Source organism: Ambystoma mexicanum, chromosome 11, assembly GCF_040938575.1.
Source record: "Ambystoma mexicanum isolate Mex_15411 chromosome 11, UKY_AmexF1_1, whole genome shotgun sequence".
In the NCBI taxonomy this organism is placed as follows: domain Eukaryota; kingdom Metazoa; phylum Chordata; class Amphibia; order Caudata; family Ambystomatidae; genus Ambystoma; species Ambystoma mexicanum.
The window spans coordinates 700,266,725-700,281,696 of record NC_090934.1 but is presented as its reverse complement, the minus strand read 5'-3'; the positions used below and the strand labels follow the sequence as shown (position 1 = coordinate 700,281,696).

Sequence of the window (14,972 nt, the reverse complement as noted above, 5' to 3'; positions counted from 1 at the left end):
TGATCCAGATCTTGGAAACTCGAGCACAAGTGGAGATTACATTGGTCACCAATAATCCCCCCCTTCCAAGATGGCCACTGGCATGAGCCGTCTAACTTTCATTCAGCAACAGCCTAGCTTCACTCTCTCCTACTGGAGGAGTCACAGCGTGTAACGCAGCTCGAACACTGCTTGCTGCGTTGCTACTTGATTGGAACTACTCCTGGAATCTACTTCATTCTACCTGCAATCGCTGACTTGGATTATCCTGTAACCGCAAACCCAGTAACTCTTTCCCACCTACAGTTTCTACTCGCCGGTCCCCTTACCGGCTTCTGTCACTTGCGCTTCTTGCACGTTCCCGTTCTGCCCTTCCTTTCCTATTCCCGCTGTTGCTTCAGCTCCGCCAGCCGTATCTTTTTACTGCTACTATTTTTGTCTTTGCATCGGTGCACTTACTGTGCCCCTCCTATTTTTCTACTGCTGTGCACTGAAGCATGCGCTCCTCGCCTTTCTTATAACTCAAAGCGTAATCCCATGCTACGGTTTGCCTCCGGTGCACTGTAGCGGGTCTCTGCCGTGGTTGCTTGTCTGTTTCACGCGCTCCTCGCCATTCAAATTTGCGGCATAATCCCATGCCCACGCTGCATTTCACCTCAGGTGCACTGCAACGGGTTTCTGCCATGGTTGCCTTCCTACATTCTCTGCACTCCTCGCCATCCATTCTATCATGTCCAGCAGCTGATATTGCCTGCAGTCTGTGCAACCTTTTCTCTGACAAATTCCACGGACTCCAACACCTCCTGCAAAAGATAGAAGAAATCAGTTTGTACTCTTCTGTCTTTGGATTCGGATCAGCAGGAAAGGATCTATCTACCTCTGGGTTTTTTCCCTGCCATTCGGGTTTTTCCCCCATTTCTGCACGACCTTCTGTTTCATCTTCAGACAGAAGCAGGGATTGACTCACTCTCCTCACAAAGACCTTGTCTGCTACCTCAGGTTAGTGATATTACTATACCCAACACCTACGCTGAGATGTTCCTGGGCTTGTTCAGGTGAACATGCCCTGATCAGCCAATCGTCTGGGTACGGGTAGACGTGAATCCCCTCTCTCCTGAGACTCGCTGCCACAACCGCCATTAACTTGGTGAAAACCCTTGGGGCGGAGGTTAGCCGGAATGGAATAACTCGAAATTGATATTGAGAAATGCCAACCGCGAACCTCCGGTACCTTCTGTGCTTGTGATGTATAGGCACATGAAAGTAAGCATCCTGGAGGTCCAATGATACCATCCAATCCTGGAGTTGGAGGGCCTGAAAGATCTGAGAAATGGTAACCATTGTGAACTTGTCCTTCCTGAGGAACTTGATGGGTATCAATCATCCAACCTTTTTGGGGTATTAGAAAGTACGAGGAGTACAAACCCTTGTTCCTCTCTGCCACAGGTACCGGTTCTTTTGCACCTTTCTCTGGCAGTCTCAAAATGTCCTGCACAAGGAGCGGAAATGGAATTTTGAAAGAGCTCTTCCCCAGTGGATCAGCCAGAGGCTGTTTTTAGAAAAAGAAGGCAGTAGCCCTAGGCTACCATTTCCAGTGCCCAAGCATCTGAAGTAATGCCCGCCATTCAGGAGGATGCTGAGAAAGTCTGCCTCCCACTGGGGTCATGTGGGCTAAGGCCTCAGAGTGGTTTTGAGGCAGCTGAAGCAGCGGCTGCGTCCAAAGCTGCCGCTGCTTGGGCTGATTTAGTACCTCTCCCTCATCCACCACAAGAGAATCTTATCTAACCTCAATGACTGGCCTGTCCTCTTCCTCTTCCAACTGGGGAGTAGAATCGAAAGTACTTATCCCTCCAAGATGATGCACTGGGTTAGGAATGTTGTGGCTGTCTAATGGCGACACTAAGAGATTTAGCCGTCACTTTCAAGGTCTGCAGCTTTTCCAGACTTTCATCAGCCTTGCTGCCAAACAGCCCTGAGCCGTCAAAAGGTATATTGAGGAGGTTTGCTTGTACATCCGGTGTAAATCCGGACTTCATCAACCACGCAAACCTGCGAAGCACGGTACTAGTTGCCATGGATCTGCTAATGCTATCTGCAGTATCCAGATCTGATTGGAGGCATTCACACATTGCCTCCTTACCATCCTTGATGATAGCTAGGAAGCCATCTCTTTCTTCTCCTTCCAGGATGTGCTCAGCCGCCATAGCTATGCAATCCCACAGGGTAAATGTAATTTTGTCAAGGCACAATTAGTGTTAGCTGATTTCAAGCCATACTTCCAGCAGTAAATATTTTTCGAGCCCAAGCATCCTGTCATGATCTCTGCTTCCAAAAGGTCAGGGTTTTCCCAACTCCCTTGTAAGCAGATCCATAACCCAGGTTCCGAGTGCCAACCAGTCCCAATTGGGACCTTTTGGACCCAGTCCTGGCGCCAGTGGCACCAGGCTCATAAATATGCCCAGTCCCAGCGCTGGAAACGCCGGGCTCATAATGCTTGGGTGGACTTACCTGCAGCAGACCATGCTGCTTACTTGCCTGCCAGTTGAGCCTCTGATCCTCTTCTGTTTGGAACTTCTTTTCCTGTTGGGTGGGGCAGGAGCCACTCCCTAGGTTCAGAACACTGGAACTCTTCTGGAAAGCAGGAACTCTTTTCTTACCTAGGCGTGGCTGTGGAAGGAGACATCTAAGCACTACAGGAGGCTATTTAAACCACACCCGATGGATGAATCTTGCTTTGCGTTATTCTGCATCCTCTGCAGCAGAACGCTCATCGTGTCTCCTGCATCTGATCCTGGGCCTAAGGAAAAAGGCTTACCATCCTGAATCCAGTCTTCAGCAACACCTATAAAGACAAGAAAGAACAGGTTAGCATTACGGTCTTTAGTGACAGCGCTTCACTTACCTGGTCCAGCGGCTGTCACCAACGCCTCGCGCTGCATTCCGGCATCTGAAAGACAAAGGCTTACCTACTCTTCGTGCGCTCCGGAGGTCTTCGCACTGCATTCCGGCATCTGAAAGACAAAGCTTACCAACTCTTCGCACGCTCCGGAGGCCTTCGGCGCTGCATCCCGCATCTGAAAGACAAAACAAGGTGCGTTTAAAGACATTGGGGAACTTTAATACTCACGTGCCATTACTCCTTTCCACATCTAACCCAGTGGGTATTCCGGCACCCTGCAGCCGCTCCGAACTTGTACCTGCAAAATAAAAAGACAGTTAGAGCGCATCGTGAAGCAGGCAACAAGCGCTTACTTACGTGCTTCCAGGCGCTTCTATTCATCACACGGGCTCCATCTTCAACTCACTTCAGCCCGTCATCCGCCATCGCCGGAACCCTGCAAAACAAGAAACATCATTACTAAAGACTTTAAAGACATTAGAATTACTTGTGCAGTAAACGACGGACAGCAGTCCTCTGAAGTCAAGAGGCCTGCTCCCCTTATCCAGTGAAGAAACTGGTTACAGCACCCTGCCCCGAGGCAGATGGAGAGCACGGCGTTCACTTACCTAAGGTGAGAGCGTTAACCTTTGGGGTTCTACAGGAGAAGAGAAAGGGAAGAAGAGAGAGACATTCAGTAACCCAGTTCCTTAATCCCATATTTTCTATCTGCAGACATCTTACCCTTCGAGTCAGACATACAGTGCACAGAGGTCCAGCCCAAAGAGCCAGCCGTGTGTTACACATCACCTTTGAAGATACGGTATACGCCCAGTCAAGACCGGCGCCTCTACGGGAATCAGGTGAGCGTTACACATCCACTCGCTTGTCATCCTTATCGGGAGGGAAAGAAGAGTATGCAGAATGTTTTGTGGACATGGCTGCCTGAACCACCAAACTCTCTGGTATTGGGTGTTTTGTCAAATATTCTGGGTCACTGCTGGATGGCCTACTTTTTTTTTTTAGAAGTTTTTATTTACTGCAGATGCAGTTTCAGGTGTTTCCCAATTAGATGTGACCCTTTTTTGGCGGGCAATATGAAAAGGTAAAATTGGATCTCTCTGGGGAATTGATCCAGTACATCAGTTAGATCGTCCTGCTCAAATTATGGTGCAGGCCTGCTGCAATCAAAAAACTCAACCACCTTCTCATCAGTTGCCTGTGTGAAGAGTGAGCATGGTCAGAAGGATCTGGCTTCCGAAATTCCAATTCTGGAGAGGTATCTATACCACTGGCTGTCTACAAGTTTTCATACAAGTCTTTTATTCCAGACTCTTCAGAAATTAATTCATCTGGCACATTTGGGGTACCAAAGTCTAAGCCAAATGGTGGTGTATGGTCATCTGCGGGTTTGTTATCTTCATAAATTGAAGTGAAAGATTTTTAAAAATCCTTTTTTGGAAAGAGTTTGAAAATCTTATCTTGTGTTATCGGGGGCTTCCACAACTTCCAAGAAATCGTCGACAACGACTTTGAAATTGGTGTCCTAGACTTTGAATTTGTCGGAGTTGACTTCGACACTGGTATAGATGGCTCTGACGCCAATGGCTTTGGTGAGACCATCTAAGTTGTCAACTTCTAATGCTTCCTCGAATGGACCTTCGAAGGACTGGACTCTTGGCTTGCCGAAGCACACGACAATTTCTCGTCAGATCGAGATTTAAATAGTTCTCGATGTAACTCCGACACCACAGGCATATGCGGTGGGGGGTCAGTGATCGACATTTTCCATCCACAGTCTTGGCATTTCTAGAAGCCTGTCTTATGCGTTTGTTAGGGATAATTCTCAGAAAGGTGGCAATTCCCTGCAACCTTAGAGACCCCCAGCACTTTTGCTGGACTTTAGGACTTTTAATTGCTAAACTGGAGAGAGTGATACCTTTTTCCCCCACTCTCTCATGTGGTTTTCTGTGATTTGAACTCCGTTTCTTTTGGTTTTTGGAGTCTGACAAACTCCATAGGCATCATCTTTTTACATTGGGACACACAGCACCTTCAGTGCAGTGGCACTGGGAAGTCTTTCATATTTCCACAAGGTTTAAATACCTTCTCTTGGATAACTACTTTTTCCAAGAGCAGTGAAGTGAAATTGACTTTACTTACATTTGTAACTTTCTAGACCCATCACACACTATTTTACAATAGGGTGCTGGAAGGGTTACTTAGTATCCCCTTTGTCTAGTTTCTCATGTAACATTTTTATGTTACCCTTTCCACAATTAATGGTTAGCAGCAGTGGTTTACTTTTTACTACCATGGTGTGTTTTTACTGCGGGCTGTGCTCGCAGCTGCAGTAAGGCACCCATGTCAAAATGGCCCTGGTCGTCTTTTTTTGCCATTTCTTGTTTGGAAAGGTCCTTCTTGAGATTTACTCTGCGTGCCAAACCAGGTTTGGTCCTTTTGTTCGTTTTGTCTTTGGTGGGATTCACTGGTGAAGCCTGCCTCTGGCTCCAGTATGTCCGGCAGGGGCAGGAAGTGAGGGAGGTGCCCGAAACTCCCTGTGCTTAATCCCCTTAGTTACAGGAATGCACCCAAAGGTGATTGGTCGGCTGGCTGTCCTTGGAGGACAGCCACCCTGCTGTGTGATTGACAGATAGGCTGGAATGAATGGGAGAAACCTGCCTAAAAGGCAAGGCTTTTTGCTTGGAAGGCAGAGTCCACCACTGGACAAAGGAATCCGAAGAAGGACTTGGAAGAGACGCCTGCTGCAACTCCTGGACCGTTGGTTTGCCCGGTGACGCCCTGCTGCTGTGCTGAAGCTCCAAATTCTCCTCAACTAGAGAAGCCCTGCAAAGGATGACTTCTCTCCTTTGGTTGCTGGGACCAATCGACCCCAAGACAAGCTCATCTGGACATCCTGTTGGAGCTGGCTGTACTTCCATTGCTGCTGCAGGAACCCAAGTGCCAGGGAGAGGAACACCAGAATCGAATGAGTATCTTTAAGTCAGACCCGAGCTCCAGGAAGATCCTCCGGACTCCCAGGAAGCAGGACTGACCAAGTCTGAGCCACCTCAACAGAGTGCTGGACCCCAGATGCGACGAAAGTCCAGAGTGGTATCCGAGAACCGCAGTGGTGCTATTTGCGAGTCGCGAGGAGCTGAAACCGCGAAGTGCCGCTAAATTAAAGTTTGCCCATTGCTGCCGCTGACCTTCCAATCGTAGTGCAGGAGTCCCCAGAAGTCCTCCCTCTTCTCCCCACGACTGAGGCCCAGGCACAAAGGATCTGCAGGATCTACAACAAGAATAGATGCCAGCTGGAACCACTTTCTTCTAACCAAAGGTACTGTAAAACTAAGGGGACTTACCTCTTGTTGTGTAGCCTTGCTAGCTCTCAGTTGAGACTTAACTTGGTTGCTTTGCAAGAGTTGCCTGCAGATTTGCTCCTCACAAGCCTCCCGGCTTGTGGCCCTACAGTGATTCTATTTTTCTACAAAGACTTATAAAACATTGTGCAAGACTTTTTACCTGCAAGAAGTGCTTCAGCTCACCTAGACTTTTGTTCAATTACATTGGCTGTCTTGGCTCCCTGAAAGTCTCTTATTACCTCTGACTTTGTGTTTTACCTTTCCCCCAGGAAAGGGTTAATTTACTTTGCATTGGAGGGTTCAAAAAGTACTTGCCTGCTTAAGAATATTTGTTGACCTTTGTTTTGTTCCTTAAAACCTTTTCTTTGACACCCAACTCAATATTGCTATACATGTACCAGTGATATATCAATGTCCACAGTGTCCTACCTATTTAAGTCACCCGAGGGTGTAGGAAGTGTCTGTGTGCCAACCCCAATGAGTATGTGTGCCATCCCCAATGGGTATCTACTGATTTACTGAAACTGGGAGTGTGTATGTTGAAGTGCATTTTTGTGTTGCATATATAAATTGCTCCCTTCTAAAGTAGGCTTATTCAACTGACTGTTACATTAATAAATAATTATCAAGAAACCTTGAGTGTAAGAGTTTACTTGAATACTTGTCACTGTAAACCTCTGTGTAAAACACTACTGCTCACATTGACCCCTTTTGAGATAAGCCTGGCTGCTCAGCCACACTATCAACCTGTGAAGTACAGATTTATACCAAAGGTTGGGTTCCTATTGCCAGGAGGACAAGGTTGGTGTAGTCTCCCAAAGGGTACTACATACAATCTTGCCTAACAGCGTTGATGGAGCCGACCATGAAGACATTTTTGTATCAGAATGGCAAAGTACAATGAACCAAACTGCACCGCAATTCTTCGAGCAAATGCTCGGAAAAACTGAATCCAATTGGCGCTGCGTGCGCTACTTATACTGAGGATGATGTCGACAGTCAAACGGAGGCCCTCGAGGGACATCGATTAGACAAGACAGCACACGGCGCCCTCTTTCAAGAAACATTTTCTGAGGCAGCTGGAAAGATATTGGGTGGGGGTAGAGGTAGGGTCGGTAGTTGGAGTGGAGTTAGGATGGATGGGTGGGTGGTTGGGGTAGAGGGAGTGGAGGTAGGGTGGGTAGAGGGAGTGGAGGTAGGTTGAGTGGGGGTAGAGAGTGGGGTACGGTGGGTGGGGTTAGAGATAGTCACGGTAGGGGTTGAGTGGGGGTAGAGTGGAAGAAGGGTGGGTGGTTTGCAGTAGAAAGAGTGGGGGTAGGGTGGGGTATGTGGGTAGAGAGTGTGAGGGTAGGGTGGGGTAGAGCGAGAGGGGGTAGGGTGGGGTAGAGAGAGAGAGGGGGTAGGGTGGGTGGTTGGTGAAAGAGTGGTGGTAGGGTGGGTGAGGGAAGAGTGGTGGTGCAGTGGGTATAGAGAGTGGAGGTATGGTGGTTGCCTGGGGGTAGAAAGTGGAGGTATGGTAGAGAGAGTGAAGGAAGGGTGTGTGGAGCGAGAGAGAGTCCAGGTAGGGGGTGGGGGAAGGGTGGGTGGGTTAGGGAGAGTGGGGAAATGTGGGTGGCTGGGGGTAGGAGGAAGGGTTTGTATGGGGATTAGAGAGATTGGGGAAGGGTGGGTGAGGTTAGAGAGAGTAGGAGAAGGGTGGGTGGGGTAGAGAGAGTGGGGGTAGAGGGTGGGTCAGGGTAGAGAGTGGGGGAAGGATGGGTGGGTGGGGGTAGAGTGGTGTAAGGGTGGGTGTAGAAAGAGTGGGGGTGGGGAGGTGGGGGAGTGGTGGGTGGGGGGTACAGAGTGGGGGAAGGGTGTTTGGGGCTAGAGAGGGAGGGAGTAGTGCAAGAGGGTGGGGGTAGAGTGGGTAGGGGTGGATGAGTGAATGAGTGAGTGGGGTTAGAGTGGGTGGGGTGGCTCGGTGATGGTAGTTGGTTGGGACAAAAAACATGAACAAAGCAACCTCTGGAGGACTGGTCAAAGGTAGCCCAAACAAAACCCAACCAACACATGTAATGGGTTGGGTGTAGAACGGCAGCTTCAAGAGGACAAAGGAAACAGATCTGCTATCAAAAGTAGGCCAAAAATAGCCACATTTTCTGTGAAAAATAGCCCAATATGACATCACTGAGCAGCTGGGAATGAAAAGCATGGCACCGACTTACTTCTTACAAAGCTGCCGACTAGAGCAAATATTGTTAGGGAACTTCTCATTGGGTAGTACAGCAGCAGAGTTTGGAAAAAGATTTTGGTGATTTGGCCATTTCATACTGTGGCGTTGCCTGTTGCTATGCCAACCAGATATTCTTAGTTCGGAACCCCATTCCCTCTCCTGTAACAATGGTTTCGACAATTGTGTGGCATAAGTAGCAAAAAAATTCACCAAAACCAAAAAAAATTAGGCACTTTAGGTGATGTTCAAACCAAGCTGTAGAATAGCTTACCATGCGTGACAATGATCTCAATTAGTCACAAGACAACCAGAATAGATGTTCAGTTTTTATTATAAAACTAGTCTCACAAAAACAGGCACTTGGGATTGGCAGGCAAGGTTTGACCCCTGTACACCTTCCCTTGCCCTTCAGGGGGCGCCCCTTCCCTAGCCCAGTCTCCCTACTCAAACAGGTTTGGAAGCAATACAGATTCTTTCTATAGCCAGGTGAACCAGACTGTCTTGGCTAGCCCTACTACAGGGAGGCCGAAAGGGACTTCGTAACTGACCTAGTGGTGTAGACTTTTTCTCTGATGCTCTTCCTCCGGATGACCATCTTTCAACATTTTCTTCACTCTCTCCCATCTACCCTCTCTCTACACTCAGTCTCCTGGTCTCTCGTTCTCTCTCTTCTGTCTGCACCCTCCTGATCTCTCTGCACGCCATCTCTTGGTGTAATCTTCCTCTCTCTCTCTCTCCTCTGGTGTCTGTTCTCAAACTCCGTCCTGGTCTCCCTCCTCAAACTACCCTTTGCCTCTACTCTCCTTCACCCTCCTGCCTCCCATTTCCCTCCCTCGCTCCAATTTCTCTCTCCTACTCTCAAACACCTTCCCGTGCTCTCTCCAAAACTACCTGTAACTACTATCACTCACGCACAAACTGCAACATTGGTACCACCCTCTCAATCCCAACACCTTACCTTCAGTTTCTCCATACACTCCAAACGTCTCTGCCAAATCCTACATCAGCTGCTCACTCCTCTCTAGTCTCTTGTCTTTCACCAATCTCACCCAAACACCACTCATTGCAGACTGACTCTGCTGGCCTCTTGTGGGCTTGGATTTCATCAGGATGTCTGAATAATGGCCCTAAACCGACCACCTTTCCAGTCACCATTCCCTTCCTGCTCTCGCTGCGGTGACCTTTTCCGCTATCAAGATGTCCCACAGTTTTCCCCACCAGTGGGCTAGGCAGGGGCCATCCTGCGACTTCCAGAAACGGGCCAGAACTGTCTTGCCCGCCAAGAGGCATTGTGTGAGGAGCTTAGCCCTGTTGCCGGAGCGGGGGTAGATTCCGGGTACCGGGATCCCCAGCATCTCTCCTGTAACAAGTAGGTCAATGTCTACAAAGGGCTTGGGGAGGGTTCCTGGGTCTTCCCTATTCCTATGCAATCCCTTGTCGGTTCCATTTCTGCTGTTCTACTGCTCCCTCGTATCCCATCTGGGGTTTGTCTGGTGGATGTTTGGTCTCCCATTCGGCTCCTGTAGAAGCCATGCCCATTCCCATTTGGGTAACCAGTCTGTTCTTCCATGCTGGGTCTTGTTCTTTGGGCCAAGGTGCATTGTAGTACTTGTATTTTTCTGGATTGTGTTGCTTTCCAGGACCCATTATCTATCTCAAGGGTCCGAGGAGTCTAGTGCAAGATGGTAATTTAAGTGTCTTGGGAACCACCTGAAAGAGAAAATAAAACTGGCCAGGACAGAGGCTGATTGGGCCTGGGAAACAGGTACCAATATACATGCACGGCTCCATGCACACTGGAGATTCACGGAACGTGGTCCCTTTCAACTTCGCCACACCGCATCTGAGGTCTTTGGCCCCAATGACAGGATCAAACCCATAACCCTTTCACACATGGGATCACTAGTTAATTCATCAAACACATTCATAGTAGTCCATATTTGCGCTGGCCATCTCTGCAGAAAACATTGAAATGTCAATTTAATAACAGTAGTGCGTGTTTGGGCATGGTAAAACTTACCTTTCAAGGCGGCTCCCTTTTTTCAAAGTCGAGTGTTTGATTCTCTGCCTTACCATCACTCTGATTGGAAAGCACAGCGTGATATTGTACATAAACATATTTTTTTATAATATGTTTCTGTATTGGAGTTTTGCAAAACAAAGAAGCACTTGTCATACTATGAGAACATTTTCCAACATCCCACATTATTAACAATCCTTCAAGCAATAAAGAGCATCTTCCCAAGCCGAAATACCACTGGTCTAGCCCACCCCTTTCCATCTCCCCTGCCGGCTCCCCTCCTCTGAACCTCGCCCTCTCCAAGACACCAGCCTGGTCACAAAACCCTCCATCCTTTACCCCTTCAAAGGGGGTGCAAGTCTGGGTCCAGGTCCAGTTTGTCCCTGATCTCGTGCATTATGGTGTACCGAGCCTCAGTCCCCAACCTCCCTCGTAATTGAGCACTCACATCCCTCTCCGGCCGCACCCACTTGTGCTCACTCCTGCACCGATCCTCCATTCTGGGGCCTTCCAGTGCCTTACAGACCATATTGTACATAAACTTAAATAAAACATGGTATGTGACTATGCACCAAGAATGGCATGCAGTACCTACATCTGAACAGAACATAATGAGACACGTTGTGTATGGCTGAACCTTTGGCCTGGGTAGTGCTGTTTGCATCTAGCGCCACACCGTGGAGCAGTTTTCTTCCAGCTGTATCGTTGATGGGGGTAAAAGCAATAACTGTGGGCGGTAGCTCCCTCAAATGCAGGGTTTCATATCTTGGCAAAAGACACATGACTAGTCATCTGAGATTACGAATGTGAGTGAAAAAAAGTCTTTTATGTTTGAATAGCATTTCTGGTTGTAACACTGCTAGATTTCTTTGTTATTCTCATCTCTGCCAGACGGTAAAAAAAATATGTAGAATGAGTGATCTTTTACTTGCAACTCAGCACTGCGGTCTTGTCCCTCAGTTCTCTAACAGCATCAAATTAGGCCTAGGCCGAGTGTGAAATATTTACCGAACAAAGCTGAGAACTGACACATTCCTCAACATAGTCAACCCAAGTTGTCTTAGCATAAATACTGATGCATAAGATTCGCTCATGTGTTCCATCACGATGTAATAGTGGATGTTTGTAATATTTCTACATGCAATGTTCTATTCCGCCTTATTTTCACTGTTTGTGTCAACCCGTGGTAACAACTAATTTAAAAGAACATCTGTTTAATGTGTAATGTTTAATGTGTTTTTTTAATCCTAGATGAAGACTGGACTTGGTGTCAACATTATTAGCCTTATAACTCTTCTGTTTGGACTGTATACCTGGGGAATTCCTATGTTTGACCTCAACAACTTTCCTGAATGGGCACCGCTCAGAAATGTGACGTCACCATCATCACCATAATGGACTGTTTGCCTCTTCAGAAACAAAAAGCAAGACATATCTGCAACGCAAGTCTACATGTACATGTAGGGGACTGTACATATGAATGGTGCCAATGACATTAACATTATGTTTTGTCAAATTAATATATTTGAATTTGGAAATGAATGAAACAAAAATATAATATGAATCTGTTATGTCTGTCGTATGACATTATGATCCATAGCTCAAAAGCTGTCCATTCTTAAAGAAAGGACCATAACTTACTTGAATTTTTTAATTGTTTAACAAGTTCTTTCGGCTGCTTTTGGAAGCATGATGTGCCATTCTAAGTAATCATGTTCTGCCTTGTAGTTAAGCATTCATGATTGCTGGGTTTAGTTCCTTTGGAAGGAGTCAATCCATTGCATTTGCCAATTAAGAGTTTGATGCTTATGTTAATTTAAAGTAAAGAATGGGAATTTACTACGCATTCTCAGCCGGCATTGGATCTTTGTGATAATACCTACTGTTAAAATATAAACAAAAATGTTGACCATCTAATATTGACTACATTTTACTATACATTGAATATGTAAAATAAATCCTGTCAAAAACATTGACAGAAAACGAAAATAAGAAACACCCACCTCCCCCTTTTCGCAATCACCCCACGTAATTCAACATTTCATTATACATTTAATACATTCAAGATTATTACTATGGTCAACATTTCGACATTTTCTTTAAAGTGATTATCGCTATCGTCATCAAATCTGTTTTCTATGGACTATCTCTAACAGGTTCACATTACATTGGCATGTCTCATCTACGAGCATTTTGGGATGATTAATACGTACATTGCTTTCTTAATAATTGTTTTAAAAAAATACAATGAATGTTCCTGCAGTTGGTTTGAAACTGCACAGAATGTATGGTTATTACATGGCTTGGTGCTGTATAAAAATGAACTCTACAGGTTTTTATTAAAAAATTCAAGTTTTTGTAAAGAAGTTGTTTCTTTCCCTGAATTTATTTTACAGCTCGCAGAAAAATCTATCAGTGCGCCTTTTAAGCCAGTGTCCCATCACATCATCTATATTTAGAAAAGCCAAAATGTGTTTGTGGTTTAGCGAAGCGTTGGCGTATGGAAGGAGAAGGCGTATGAGAGGCGAATGGACTTGGGAGGCGAAGGTGCAGGCAGGTAGCATTCCAGAAGTTTCCAATTTGTTGCGGAATCAGGTGAAATTACTTTTCCAGAGGATTTTTGCAAGATGGTGCCATCGGTTACTGAACTGTTACATAAAGTATATCCAAAAATATCAGCAAATCACGAGTGGCTGTGTGAACGAGCTATCCTTGCTGCTAAAAATTATTCTGTCAATGAAATTAATAATCAGATTCAGGATATGCTTTGAGGCACAGTTAGTGAGTACAACTCAATCGATACAGTCGTGGATGCTGATGAAGCCGTAAACTATCCAACAGAATTCCTCAACTCACTCGAGCCCCTGGGAATGCCACATCACCTTCGACTGAAAGTTGGGTCACCCATCATGCTGCTTCGCAATCTCGACCCAACTAGGCTGTCAAATGGCACACGGCTATGCGTAAAATAGATGATGCCCAACCTAATTGAAGCAACAGTGTTCACTGGGAAGGGAAACATAAAAGGCTTGTAGTATAAACAAAATGTTTTAACATGTTCTTTAGTAATATTGTACTTTAGGTCTGTAGTTGTTGGCACCGTCGGCATCATGTCAACATGCTGCTCAGCAATCTCCATATTGTTCTAACGTGCAGTTATACTTTTCAGAATTCGTTTTTAAGAAGAATACATTGTGTTGTGTAGTCTTTATAAGAAACATTCTTTTTTTTTAAAAATGTTTATTTATAGCAAGGCAGTATAGGTTACAAACAGTATCGGATGGCAGTATAACATAGCAAAAGAAAGATTCTGGCTGTGTGTCCTTTTCCCCCCATCATTCCGGTTTTCCCGGGCCAGAGATTCAGTCTATCACCCCCGCCTGGTGTGTACTCTCCCGGTCCCTCAGGGCCCAACGGGCGCTGATTGGTTTGAACGTCATTGCGGGAAATCGCTGATCATAGTCCAGCACTGGGGCCCATACATTCTGGAAGCGGTGCAGAGTCCCTGCTCTCGCTGCGGTGACCTTTTCCGCTATCAAGATGTCCCACAGTTTTCCCCACCAGTGGGCTAGGCAGGGGCCATCCTGCGACTTCCAGAAACGGGCCAGAACTGTCTTGCCCGCCAAGAGGCATTGTGTGAGGAGCTTAGCCCTGTTGCCGGAGCGGGGGTAGATTCCGGGGACCGGGATCCCCAGCAGAATTGTCTCAGGGTCCAGTGGGAGGGCGGAGCCGGTGATTTGTTCAATGGTTGAGAGACACCTGGTCCAGAATTGCTGGATCTTGGGGCACGTCCACCACAAGGTAGGAGCCTGGCTGAGTGCAGCCTCTCCAACAGGCGGGGTCCACTTGTGGATTCATGTGGTGGAGTCTGAGAGGGGGGTAATACCAACGCAGGGTGAGTTTGTATGCACATTCTTTGTTGGTGACGCAGGTGGAGGAGTGGGTGCGGGACCATATGTCCACCCATGTTTGGTCCTCAATCGGGTGGCCTAGTTTCGCCTCCCACTGGGCCATGCATCGGGTTTTTGCCACCAGGAAATCCCCCAAGAAGCGTCTATATATGGCTGAAGTTCTTCCTCTAGCCGGCAGATCCGCGAGAGTTAGCTCCAGAGGAGTCGGGGGGCGAGTTGCCGCTTGGAGGGTCCGGGGGTGCGAACACCAGTGGCGGAGCTGGCAGTACGTGAATCTGTCCCTCTCTTGAAGCCGAAATGTCTCCTTGCACTGTTCGAAGGTCCGGGGTTTGTTTTCCGAGTACATCTGCCCCAGGGTTTCAAGGCCCCCGTCTATCCAATTCTGGAAGTTGCGGGATGAGTTCCGGGGGAGAAGTTGGGATTGTGGAAGATCGGCGAGAGGAGGCTCTGGCCCCTCGGGATTCCTTTCTGCTTTAGAGCCCAGTCCCAGGAGCTTAGGGTCTGCTTCGTTGTCAGTAGGACGTCCTTCCAACGCGCCCTGAGGGAGGGTTGGATGTGAGGGAGGAACCGGAGGGGGAGCGGAAGCTGGGCTTGCTCCAGTTCCACC

At 47.2% G+C, this 14,972-nt stretch overlaps 1 protein-coding gene across 3 annotated transcripts in view; it reads left to right on the top strand.

Annotated features, from left to right (window-relative positions):
• The window catches only part of LOC138503670 (solute carrier family 13 member 1-like), a 989,022-nt gene extending 976,208 nt beyond the window's left edge, over nucleotides 1–12,814 (top strand). For all 3 annotated transcript variants that reach the window (XM_069623570.1, XM_069623569.1, XM_069623568.1), the window contains one exon: nucleotides 11,706–12,814. In XM_069623570.1, the coding sequence (XP_069479671.1) occupies nucleotides 11,706–11,849 (144 nt within the window). In that variant the 3' untranslated portion in view covers nucleotides 11,850–12,814. The remainder of the gene's footprint in view (nucleotides 1–11,705) is intronic.
• The last annotated feature ends 2,158 nt before the right edge of the window (nucleotides 12,815–14,972 follow it).